The sequence below is a fragment of the Sycon ciliatum genome, chromosome 6 (assembly GCF_964019385.1).
Source record: "Sycon ciliatum chromosome 6, ocSycCili1.1, whole genome shotgun sequence".
NCBI classification, from domain to species: domain Eukaryota; kingdom Metazoa; phylum Porifera; class Calcarea; order Leucosolenida; family Sycettidae; genus Sycon; species Sycon ciliatum.
In genome coordinates, this window is record NC_088648.1 from 32,370,952 (window position 1) to 32,382,648 (window position 11,697).

Consider the following 11,697-nt stretch of genomic DNA (forward strand, 5'->3'; position numbering starts at 1 on the left):
GGCATTCCATAATAGTAAAATGTTACACGACTTCGGGGGAGTATGAATGATATCTAGTCCAACCTCTTTAGGACGAACATCAAGGGACCGATGGCATTTGCTCTGTGAGTTTGTGTTAACCCTATTTTATAACGAGTGAAAACAAATATTTCGCCAATAGACACGAATAGATTTCTTCTACAGCGAAAGATTCTAAGCCGGACCAAACCATTGACTCGTCTTTTATGAAACAAATGAGTCACTGAACCTTTCTTTAGCAACATGACGGCAACTGAAACAACAACAGAGAAAATACGATACATGTATAGCACATTCTTGCAGGTACTACAAACAGATTGCAGATCGTAATTCTTGCTCTACCGGCACGCAACTTTATTTGGGGCAGTGCAATCTCGGCGCTACTCACAAATCAAACAGCCCAGACTCGAGTAAACAAATCCAATCGTACGAGATTTTCACGAGACGAGACTGCACCCATTGGCTTGTTTCGTATGAAGCAAATAAGTCACTGAATGCATGAACCTCTCCATAATGGAGATTTTCCCTGATATGCGAATTTATTTTGCATACTAGTACTCGGCCAATGCGTCTTTGAACCTTTCCCTCCAGATTGGGAACTGCCAACGATGCTATGCCACTGCAAAATTCAGATTCTACCCTATGATCGGAGCACGGAATGCCGGAAGCAATCATGACCAGTGCCTTACTTGTAACGCACCAATGTACAATGAACATGAGTATTTCGACAACACATCTATTTAAAGCCTCAGGAGCAACATAAGCCTTACGGTCAAGAAGGTGAACTCGCGTTCTTCGCACACTGTTGGCAAGGGCAAGGTGAAACGAATGGATCTAAATCCGAATAAAATCAGCACACGTTTCCGTAAATGGAAGGGTGAGCGTAAGCAAATGAATCGAAGGAAGCTGGTCAACTCAGAGATCACCTGTCATTGAGTATTCCGTAAAAGGAGGCCTCGACAGCAGAAAAGCTAAATTTAGAAAAGAGATCCTGTCAGCTTTTCCATTATTAATTTTATTGTATTCCACCTAAAATCAGCACACTTTTCGTAAATGAAAGAGTCAGCACAAGCAAATGAATCAAAGGGAGCTGGTCAACTCACCTGTCATTGAGTAATATTCCGTGAAAAGAGGTCTCAGCAGAGCCGAAGCGAAATAAGCCAGGACACGAAATATCCGAAACAGCTCATGCAAGAAGCAGTTCCAAAGAAGGAAGTTCCTCGCGAATGCACATCCGAAAACGGACTGCACTGCATGCAACACAATGTCTGCCGTGCACGTGCACAGCACGCGGCTACCACGCGTTAGTAGATCTAATACCGAGCACCTTACGTAGAAACTTACGTAGCCTAAGTGAAGTACCGAGCACCTTACGTAGAAACTTACGTAGCATAGCGGTGTCGTTTTTTCTGCCATGTGAACACAATCAGGGAGTCGTAAAATACCGGGAGGCGACACGAGATGCACAACCGCGTCGGATGATTGCCTCAGCTCGGGCACGAGTGCTGAGACCTCACGCGCTGCATGGCGAGGGACTTCCCATGAGGTCAAAGCGGCGCAGGTCATGCAAAAGGACTCGTTCGCTGTTTGGTCCAAAAAATTTGAAAACTCAATAAAATTATCCTGCACACAACGAATCCAGTGTCAGCAGTTCGTTTTGTTTTTCTAAGTAATAATACTTTGTGCCTTGGCCTTCGAAGTAAAGGATGATGGAGCTTGACAGAGATGACTGCCAAAGTGATGAGTCCACCGTGGAAGATGTAGATGACGCCACGTATTCACTTGGTGACCTGAGTTGTGGGGATGTTCAGCTGTGGGCTACAGGTGAGATTCTTTCGTTTGCATGTTTTTGTCTCTTCCTTGTGGACACGAATGTATAATCTGTAGCATACCTAAGTGCCCGAACTGACCCGATAAATTAGGTGGTCGACACCATCCTTTTCATCCTAGTCTGCCCACGATGCATTGTCTGTTCACTGTGACAGGATATTTATTGAAGTCCTGAAAATTTACGTGTGTACCTAGTATGTATCATCACCGTAGATGATGTAAACCTCCATCCTCAAACCATACTTTGTCTATTGTGCAGATCGATGTAAGAGTGGTAGTGCCATCATGGTGTACAGGCCTATGGAAGGTGCAGTGATCCATGGAATTTGCAAACTGCTGACAATGAGACAGGCGAGTGTTACTGAGGCGACGGAGTCATTCCTGCATGTTATTACGACACGGTTACACAAGGCATCAGGTACTGCAAAGCTGCTACGCCAGGAAGTGTGCCAGCTGAAGGCATGCAAGGGTGCTGATATTTCGCAAGCATGGCAACAAATGCTGTCCGTCATCGCAACAGCTATTCCCGAAGTGAAAATCAATTGTGAAGGTCAGTGCGTTTTGCATGCATGTTGGAAAAAAATTGGCTTCTGACTAGGTATGCAGACTAGGTATGCAAACGCTCGCTTTTGAATACTAGTACAGTCTCTGCAACCACCAGTCCTTATATGTTGTCTTTTTCTTTTCTCTTCTTCAGATTTGGAAGTTACATCTGCAGTGCTAGCGAATCTGATAAGCTACCTGCATGCCACGGCTGCCGCTGCTATCAGGAAAGCGTCAATAGCACCATCCAAAGCTGCTGAAGCCATCCCCGAACCGGTGATTGACGATTTGTCTCACCTTGCTGAAAAGTACCATGGTGGTTGGTGCTTGGTGGCCGTGCGGCGTGAGCTGGAAGGAGCAGGGTGTCGCAACGACAACTTGCTGCAGCTTATACCTTTATTTGGCAAGGATGCCGTGACAAGCCTTCAGCCTTGTTTGGAGAATTTTGGAGCCATTCTCCAAACATCTGAGCATCAAGCGTTGCCCAGAAATGACCAACCGCTCCGTGAAACCGCCGATAGTGTGACTTTCGTCGCACAGAACCTTCTTCAGTTGGTCAGGTGACTCGGCGTGGCTCGGAAGCTCTGTATAAGACAAAATACGATACAGATAAGAACAACTGAACCAGTGATATGTGAATTTTGCGCTTGTGTGTGCACGAGCATGCATGTGTGTGTGTGTGTGTGTGTGTGTGTGTGTGTGTGTGTGTGTGTGTGTATGTGTGCTTGTGTGTATGCTACTGTGATAAGCGGTACAAGCAGTATACAGGATATTGACGGGTATTCACCTTGAGTGCATTCGCCGATAGTGTGACTTTCGTCGCAGAGAACTTTGCTCAGTCGGTGAGGCGACTCGGCCTTACGTTTCCTGAAGGCAATGTGTTCAGAACAGTTATGAACAGCTATGAACAGTTAAGAAATGACAAATATTGTTTGCAGTTCATGGGCCATATAGATGTGAAACACTTTGAATGCAGAAGAATGAGGATAGTGGCATCAAATACTGCATGGATTCTGTTTGATATGCTACTTTTTTTTCCCTTCCATGGAAAGGTGAGTACATCGTCGAACTTCATCTCGAAACTTCACACAAACCTAGAATGGAACTTGGACAACATGAAGGGGCCATGGGCATGGTGTGTTTAGTGGAGAACTATTCCGAAAACAGGGTGTCATTCGCATTGACTCAATTCAAATTTGAGTACATTTCGTGAATAACTTACCTTGACATTCCGTCGTCTCCAAAGCAGTGAACTTCCAAAAAAAAATTAAAAGCCACGGCTCAACCTAAGGTAATGCGTGGTACGTATCAGAAACAACCAGCTTTCGCTCTGGAGATCCAGAATAGCCTCGAAGCATATAGCAAAAACAATAGAGAAAAAGAAGATGACGACGACGTTTCAATCACGCTTCAAATTTCGTGGGTCGAGTGCGGCAATCCTCGGATCGTGAAATGTGTGGCGTGTCGCCTCCCGGTATTTTACGACTCCCTGAACACAATAATAGAAAAGCTGACAGGATCGTGGGGGTTATGTACTCTTGGTTGTAGTAAAGGGTTTGCTCCCCACACGGGAGCTCGCGCTATTCCGCCGACTTTACTTGACACTTGACCGACTCACGACTGCCATCCAGAGCACACGAGAAGTCCATCGAACCTACGTGTGCTCTGGATGGCAGTCTTGAGTCGGTCAAGTGTCAAGTAAAGTCGGCGGAATAGCGCGAGCTCCGGTGTGGGGAGCAAACCCTTTCTTACAAATCATCGCCGAAGTCGCAACCACTACTTCGTAAGGTTGTAGTGCTAGTATTAATGCAAGGATTACGGCAGACAGGGCGCGGGCATGGCGCCCAGTCTCTATAGACCTTATTCGATAACGTGATTTTTGGACTCGACTCCAGGGATTTGTTGTAAGCTGGGGCACGCGTACGTGAAACGAGTGGCAAGAAAGGCCCAGTTCGTACAAGGGAGTAGTAAAATACCGGTATTTTTCTACTCCTATGTTCCCACGCCGAGTCCTCTGTGCACTGAGTGCAGGTCTCTTGCCGCTCCCTGGTTCCCTGGAGGCCTGGACCCCGGTTAGGCCTTGACGGATTATGCTAGCATAATTTTTCGCATAATTCCTACCAAAATCGAATAATCGCATAATTCGAGGCAAATTGCATAAGAATCGCATAAAATTGTAATAATCCGCCTGTTCGCATCAAATTCCATACAGTTGTACATGTTCTACAAGTACAAGTACAATGTAGATGCACTAGGAAGTTGTAGGTTTACGACTCCCTTGATAACATGTCCAGTCCACTACAATCAGTAGTCACATCCTTTATTGCTGAACCCACAAATGGGTTCAGCAATAAAGGATGTGCTCTGGATGGCAGTCTTGAGTCGGTCAAGTGTCAAGTAAAGTCGGCGGAATAGCGCGAGCTCCGGTGTGGGGAGCAAACCCTTTCTTACAAATCATCGCCGAAGTCGCAACCACTACTTCGTAAGGTTGTAGTGCTAGTATTAATGCAAGGATTACGGCAGACAGGGCGCGGGCATGGCGCCCAGTCTCTATAGACCTTATTCGATAACGTGATTTTTGGACTCGACTCCAGGGATTTGTTGTAAGCTGGGGCACGCGTACGTGAAACGAGTGGCAAGAAAGGCCCAGTTCGTACAAGGGAGTAGTAAAATACCGGTATTTTTCTACTCCTATGTTCCCACGCCGAGTCCTCTGTGCACTGAGTGCAGGTCTCTTGCCGCTCCCTGGTTCCCTGGAGGCCTGGACCCCGGTTAGGCCTTGACGGATTATGCTAGCATAATTTTTCGCATAATTCCTACCAAAATCGAATAATCGCATAATCGCATGTGCTAATATTTTCGTGAAATTATGCTTTTCGCATTGCTGAAAAAATTGGAGAATTATGCTATTTTTATGCTAAAAGTTATCATATTATGCCGCATTATGCTCACATATGCTGCTAATGCATAATGGTTCTGTGCAAAATAACAAGGGAATTTTTTTGTAGAGGGCGTTGTACTGTAATTGCAAAAGTTCAACGGGGTCAACGCTACGCTAGCTACGACCATAGGGTTCCCTGTAACAAGACGGCAACGTCTGTAGGGCCTTCCCTATCAAAATAATAAATTCTACTACTACTACTACTACTACTACTACTACTACTACTACTACTACTACTACTACTACTACTACTACCATCACTGATTGCTATACTACGTCATGTATTACAATTGGTACATGACTTAATAATAGCCGTTTGGCATGGTACAATAACCTTTTTTGTTTTATTTTTATTTTTAATGGCTTTCTCTTCTTCCTCGGATGGTTTACAATTTGTATCACAATTATTTGTGGGTTCAGCAATAAAGGATGTGACTACTGATTGTAGTGGACTGGACATGTTATCAAGGGAGTCGTAAACCTACAACTTCCTAGTGCATCTACATTGTACTTGTACTTGTAGAACATGTACAACTGTATGGAATTTGATGCGAACAGGCGGATTATTACAATTTTATGCGATTCTTATGCAATTTGCCTCGAATTATGCGATTATTCGATTTTGGTAGGAATTATGCGAAAAATTATGCTAGCATAATCCGTCAAGGCCTAAACTCGGATGTTGAGCCATAAATAAATGTGGAAGAGAAAAAGACATATGGATACGAGTTAAGATGTAATTGATGTGCAAGCCTTTTCTTGCAGAAAATAGAACTAGTCATGCATATTAATGTTCTTCTGCAGGGGAATCATATGGGTAGCGGCGGTGATAATTCTTTTATATGCAGGTCATTCTGTGGATGTTGCTGTTGCAGAATTTCATGACTCTGTCATAAAATTGTCTTGTCTTTCAGAAAATTCAGATTTCCACACCCTAAATCAAATTTTACTTGAGAATTGTAACCAGGTGCGTACCGCATATGTTTTCGTTGATTCTGTGTTTATAATTGTAGTCATGGGTTGTCGTGATAAGGTCATCCTGCATCATATAGTTCTGAAATCGTAATCCTGTTGATGTCGACAAAACTTTTGGAAGCAGTTCAATGACTTCAAAATGTTACAAGTCCACGATTGTCTAAAACAACACAGCAAAGTAGGAACAATAAACATGTATTAAAATGTAAACAAATACATTGTTGAATCTGACACCTCGTTCCAACAACTACACTGATCCTGAGGATATAAGGGGCAAGGATATTATGGTTGGAGGTACTGAGAGATAAACAAGGCACTCCATAATAATAAAATGTTACACGTCTTTGGTGAGTGTGAATGATATCCAGTCAAACCTCTTTAGGACGAACATCAAGGGACCGATGGTATTTGTTCTGTGAGTTTGTCGTAACCCTATTTTATAACCAGTGAAAATAGAGACACGAATAGATTTCTTCTACAGCGAAAGATTCTAAGCCAGACCAAACCATTGACTCGTCTTGTATGAAACAAATGAGTCACTGAACCTTTTTTCAGCAACATGGCGGCAACTGAAACAACAACAGAGAAAATACGATACATGTACAGCACTTTCTTGCAGGTACTACAAACAGATTGCAGATCGCTTGCTCTGCCGGCACGCAACTTTATTTGGGGCAGTGCAATCTCGGCGCTACTCACAAATCAAACAGCCCTGACTCGACTAAACAAATCCAATCGTAAGAGATTTTCACGAGACTGCACCGATTGGCTTGTTTCGTATGAAGCAAACAAGTCACTGAATGCATGAACCTCTCCATAAAGGAGATTTTCCCTGATATGCGAATTTATTTTGCAGACTTGGCCAATGCGTCCTTGAAACTTTTCTTTCCTGATATGCCAATTTATTTTGCATACTCGGCCAATGCGTCCTTTAATAATAATATCTTTATTAGGATGACCCAGAGGCTTGTCGCCTATCACCGTTCTCTCCAGATTGGGAACTGCCAACGATGCTATGCCACTGCAAAATTCAGATTCTACCCTATGATCGGAGCACGGAATGCCGGAAGCAATCATGACCAGTGCCTTACTTGTAACGTTCCAATGTACAATGAACATGAGAATTTCGACAACACATCTTATGATCTAAGCTTCAGCAGCAACATAAGCCTTACCGTCAAGAATGTGATTTCGCCTTCTTCGCACACTGTGGGCAAGGGCAAAGAGATACGAGTGGATCTAAATCCGAATAAAATCAGCACACGTTTCCGTAAAGGAAAGGGTGAGCATAAGCAAATGAATCGAAGGAAACTGGTCAACGCAGAGATCACCTGTCATTGAGTATTCGATAAAAGGAGGCCTCGACAGCAGAAAAGCTAAATTTAGAAAAGAGAACCTGTCAGCTTTTCCATTATTTATTGTATTCCACCTAAAATCAGCACACTTTTCGTAAATGAAAGAGTCAACACAAGCAAATGAATCAAAGGGAACTGGTCAACTCACCTGTCATTGAGTAATATTCCGTGAAAGGACGTCTCAGCAGAGCCGAAGCGAAATAAGCCAGGAGACGAAATAAGCCAGGAGACGAAATATCCGAAACAGCTCATGTAAGAAGCAGTTTCAAAGAAGGAAGTTCCTCGCGCATGCACATCCGAAAACGGACTGCATGCACTGCAGCACAATGCCTGCCGTGCACATGCACAGCACGCGGCTACCACGCGTTGGTAGATTAATACCGAGCATCTTACGTAGAAACTTACGTAGCCTAAGTGAAATACCGAGCACCTTACGTAGAAACTTACGTAGCATAGCGATGTCGTTTTTTCTGCCATGTGATCAGTCTCCACTGTGCAGTGCATATGATCAGTCTCCACTGTGCAGTGCATATGGGCACGCATGTACTTGCACATGCACCTAGCTGAAAGCAGCTTCTAGTCGAATCATGCTTCTGTGTCACAACGTGCTTGGCAAAGTCGGCTTCTATTCGAGTCATGCTTTTATACGCGACACTACGAGGTGATTCGTCATTATTTAACACGAAAGTAAAAAAGCCTTCCGTAGGGTTCGAGGTGTGAATCTTTCCATTTCATCCTCTAAAAATGTAATACTGATGTCCTTGGATTGCAATGTTGGGATTCTCATTCACATAATCCCTGGTGTTGGGAAGCAGGTGGCAGTTGAAAAATGGCAATTTTTCCGCATATTATTTGTTGTGGTCATTTCTTAACATCGTGGTAAAATAGGCCTTAGCAGCACAATTTCAAGTCAGTTTTCAATAGAAGGAGACACTACGTCTTCAGGATGGTCCAGCAAGACTTGATCAAGATCATGTTCATCCAAATACAAGCCATTCAAGCTTACATAGCAATAGGTGTATCACCCTGATTTCATGTGTAATTGTGATCAACATCTGTTAGCAAATTCAGTGATTGCCAATGTTTGGCCATTACTAGGGCCAACACACCGACATTCCTCCTTCCTAGGCGTCGTTTCCAGTATGTAGCTATCATATGCTTCCTATTCAGCTAAATATGTTGTCACTCGAGGTTGAAACCAGCGGCTATGACTCTCTTATACTCTATTTTACCGTAAACATCGCGCACATGCAGACTGAAAGCTCTTGCAATGTCACTTCCTGAAGGAATATCAGTCTCAATTTTGGAGGCGAACTTGACAGAACATTGGCAATGGCAATGGCAAAAAGAAATTTGACGTGACTTTTTGCAGGTGCTTGCAATGAGATATTTTACAGATTTGTTAAGAAATGACTCAATGTTAAAAAATTACGAATCACCTCGTACAGTATCTGTTCTGATGAAATCCCCAAATCGCAGCCATCTCGCATCCCACTCAACTGCCGCAACTGGGCCATCGCAGAAGTTGAGCTTGGCTCAACTTTTGCGATGCGACAAGCGATTTGGCGTACGATTTAGACCTTTTCTACAGCAAAGATGTACAAAGGTTCAAGAGTTGCCTAAAAATTTGTACAAGTTGTACCAAACCGCGCAAATATCATGGTGACGTACCCAAATCAGCAAGACGTCGCATCGCTGACTTCTTCTGTGAAGTATATAATAACACATGGTACGGAGGGCATTATGGCTGATTTATGCCCTAGTGCGTAGCCCGAGGTCGTGCACCGTAGCCCAAGGGCCGCAGGCCCGCGGGCTACGGTGCACGACCGAGGGCTACGCACTAGGGCATACAATCAGCCATAATGCACGACGCACCATGTCAGCTCGCAGATTCCCAGTTCTGGTGGTGCGGTCCAGACATGTCCGGGTTACACACGCCGTCCCCAGGAAAGGCATTGTCAGCAACAGCGGCGGCAGAGCTGAAGAAGCCTGCAGTTGAGATAGCTCATTTCAGTTATCTGGCGATCGCCGCCTTGCCCGCATTGGATCCAGAGCGCTACAGCAGCCTCCTCAAGCTGGCCCGGGTCATTGCCTGGATCAATCGCTTCTCAAGCAACGCAAGACGCCTGAACACTGAGCGAGTGTCAGGCCCCCTGTCCGTAGATGAGATCCGCAGTGCCGAGTATGTCATCATACGTCAGTGCCAGCAGTCAGCCTTCCCAGAGGAAATCAGTGCTCTACAGCGGGGAAAGCCTATCTCTCCTAAGAGTGTGCTGAGCAGCTTACAGCCGCAGCTCGACGAAGATGGTATTCTGAGGTGTGGTGGTCGGTTGCGCTATGCAGAGCATATTTCGGATGATGCCAGGTGCCCGATCATTCTGCCCCGCTCGAGCAGAGTAACCACTTTGATAGTGAAACGAGCACACGTCCGCCTGTTTCACGTCGGTGGAACCAATCAGACCTTGGCAGCGCTCAGCCAACGGTTTTGGATAGTTTCGGCCAGAGAAGCTATTCGTGAGTATGAGCAGCAGTGTCAAGCGTGTCGACGGCAGAAAGCAAAGACCCTGCAGCAGGTCATGGCTCCTCTACCGAGTCACCGTACGAAGCCGTCATTGAGTGCGTTCGCTACAACCGCGGTTGATTTCTGCGGACCATTCTTCACGAAGCAGGGACGAGGACGAGCCCAGTGTAAGCGGTACATGGCTGTCTTTACTTGCACCGCTACGCGAGCAGTTCATCTCGAGCTGGTGAATGACCTCACCACCGATGGATTTCTCAACTGCTTGAGTCGGTTTGTCAGTCGTCGTGGAACGCCTACAGATATCATCTCGGATAACGGCACCAACTTCGTCGGCGCAGTCAATGAGCTGCAACAGTTGGTCGGCAAAGTCAACCAGCAGCGAGTAGCCAACAAGTTGTCTGCTATTGGAGTGACTTGGCACTTTAACCCACCAGCAGCACCTCACTTCGGAGGAATTCATGAGTCCATGGTCAAGAGCGCCAAGAGAGCAGCCTACGCCATACTCACCCGAGCAGATATCACCGATGTAGAGCTAGCAACGTGCTTTGCCTCAGCTGAAAGCATGCTCAACTCGCGTCCCCTAACGTATCAGTCAGCTCACCCGTCGGACGACATTCCATTGACGCCAAACCACTTCCTCATCGGCCAAGTCGGTGGTCAGTTCGCACCAGCTTGCAGCGAAAGTAGCTTCAGCCCGCGCAGGCGCTGGCGCGCTGTGCAGCATCTGATTGGTCAAGTGTGGACTCGCTGGATGAGAGAGTGGGTACCTCTTCTCAACCCGGCCAAGAAATGGAGGCAAGAGTTGCCAGACCTGAAGGTCAACGACGTGGTGGTAGTGGCATCTAACGATACACCACGTGGGCAATGGCCGTTAGCACGCGTAATGGAAGTCTATCCCGGCAAGGATAACCATGTACGAGTGGTGAAGCTGCGTCTAGCAACCGGTAAGAGCCTTGTGCGGCCTATTGCTAAGCTATGTCCGTTGTGTTGAAGCCCCCGCGGTTCATCAAGGTGGGGAGAATGGACAGGAGACTGCACTCTTGAACATTATCCTTTCATGTTGTCACATGTTGCACGTTGATACTATTAGCGTATTGTAGTTACGAATTGTGTACAGAACTGTCACATACTGCAAGGGCAGTATTGTCAAGACATGCTAGGTCGCTTGCAATATTGGTGCGTTGCGTATTACTGCTATGTATTTCGCGAGTGTAATAATTATTTTGTTAGTCTGTTAGAATTACATCACGAGTGCATGTCTGTTACGTCTACGTCGAGACACATTTTTACGATACAGTAATTGCTATGCGTGTTCGTACCACGCCATGTTCACGAGCGGAATATCTTGTGAATTGTTCTAATGTATTATATAAGTAGAATTGTTGACACACTAATTGGTTGCAATGTACATGTACTTACTAGTACTTGATCCGTTGCATTATCGCCATCCGCGGCAACTCCGCTACGATCTACTTGGCGAAACTTACTCTCGCTGACAGGGTGTGCTGTCACCC

General features: G+C 45.4%; 2 protein-coding genes across 2 annotated transcripts; both read left to right on the forward strand.

The window, feature by feature from the left end:
* Positions 1-1,446: 1,446 nt before the first annotated feature.
* Positions 1,447-2,975, forward strand: LOC135818956 (uncharacterized). Its single transcript, XM_065332123.1, has 3 exons — positions 1,447-1,842; positions 2,108-2,398; positions 2,546-2,975. The coding sequence occupies exons 1-3, from the start codon at positions 1,725-1,727 to the stop codon at positions 2,953-2,955; spliced, it is 819 nt and encodes a 272-aa protein (XP_065188195.1). The 5' UTR covers positions 1,447-1,724; the 3' UTR covers positions 2,956-2,975.
* A 6,549-nt stretch (positions 2,976-9,524) lies between these two features.
* LOC135820232 (uncharacterized) lies at positions 9,525-11,174 on the forward strand. Its single transcript, XM_065333548.1, has one exon. The coding sequence runs from the start codon at positions 9,525-9,527 to the stop codon at positions 11,172-11,174; it is 1,650 nt and encodes a 549-aa protein (XP_065189620.1).
* The last annotated feature ends 523 nt before the right edge of the window (positions 11,175-11,697 follow it).

What these genes read in the sequence shown, in the direction of transcription:
- LOC135818956 (XM_065332123.1), top strand. Translation starts at nt 1,725, where the DNA reads ATGATGGAGCTTGACAGAGATGACTGCCAAAGTGATGAGTCCACCGTG. An exon ending in TGTTCAGCTGTGGGCTACAG is followed by an intron (nt 1,843 to 2,107) that starts GTGAGATTCTTT and finishes TCTATTGTGCAG; the next exon opens with ATCGATGTAAGAGTGGTAGT. An exon ending in AGTGAAAATCAATTGTGAAG is followed by an intron (nt 2,399 to 2,545) that starts GTCAGTGCGTTT and finishes TCTCTTCTTCAG; the next exon opens with ATTTGGAAGTTACATCTGCA.
- LOC135820232 (XM_065333548.1), top strand. Translation starts at nt 9,525, where the DNA reads ATGCACGACGCACCATGTCAGCTCGCAGATTCCCAGTTCTGGTGGTGC.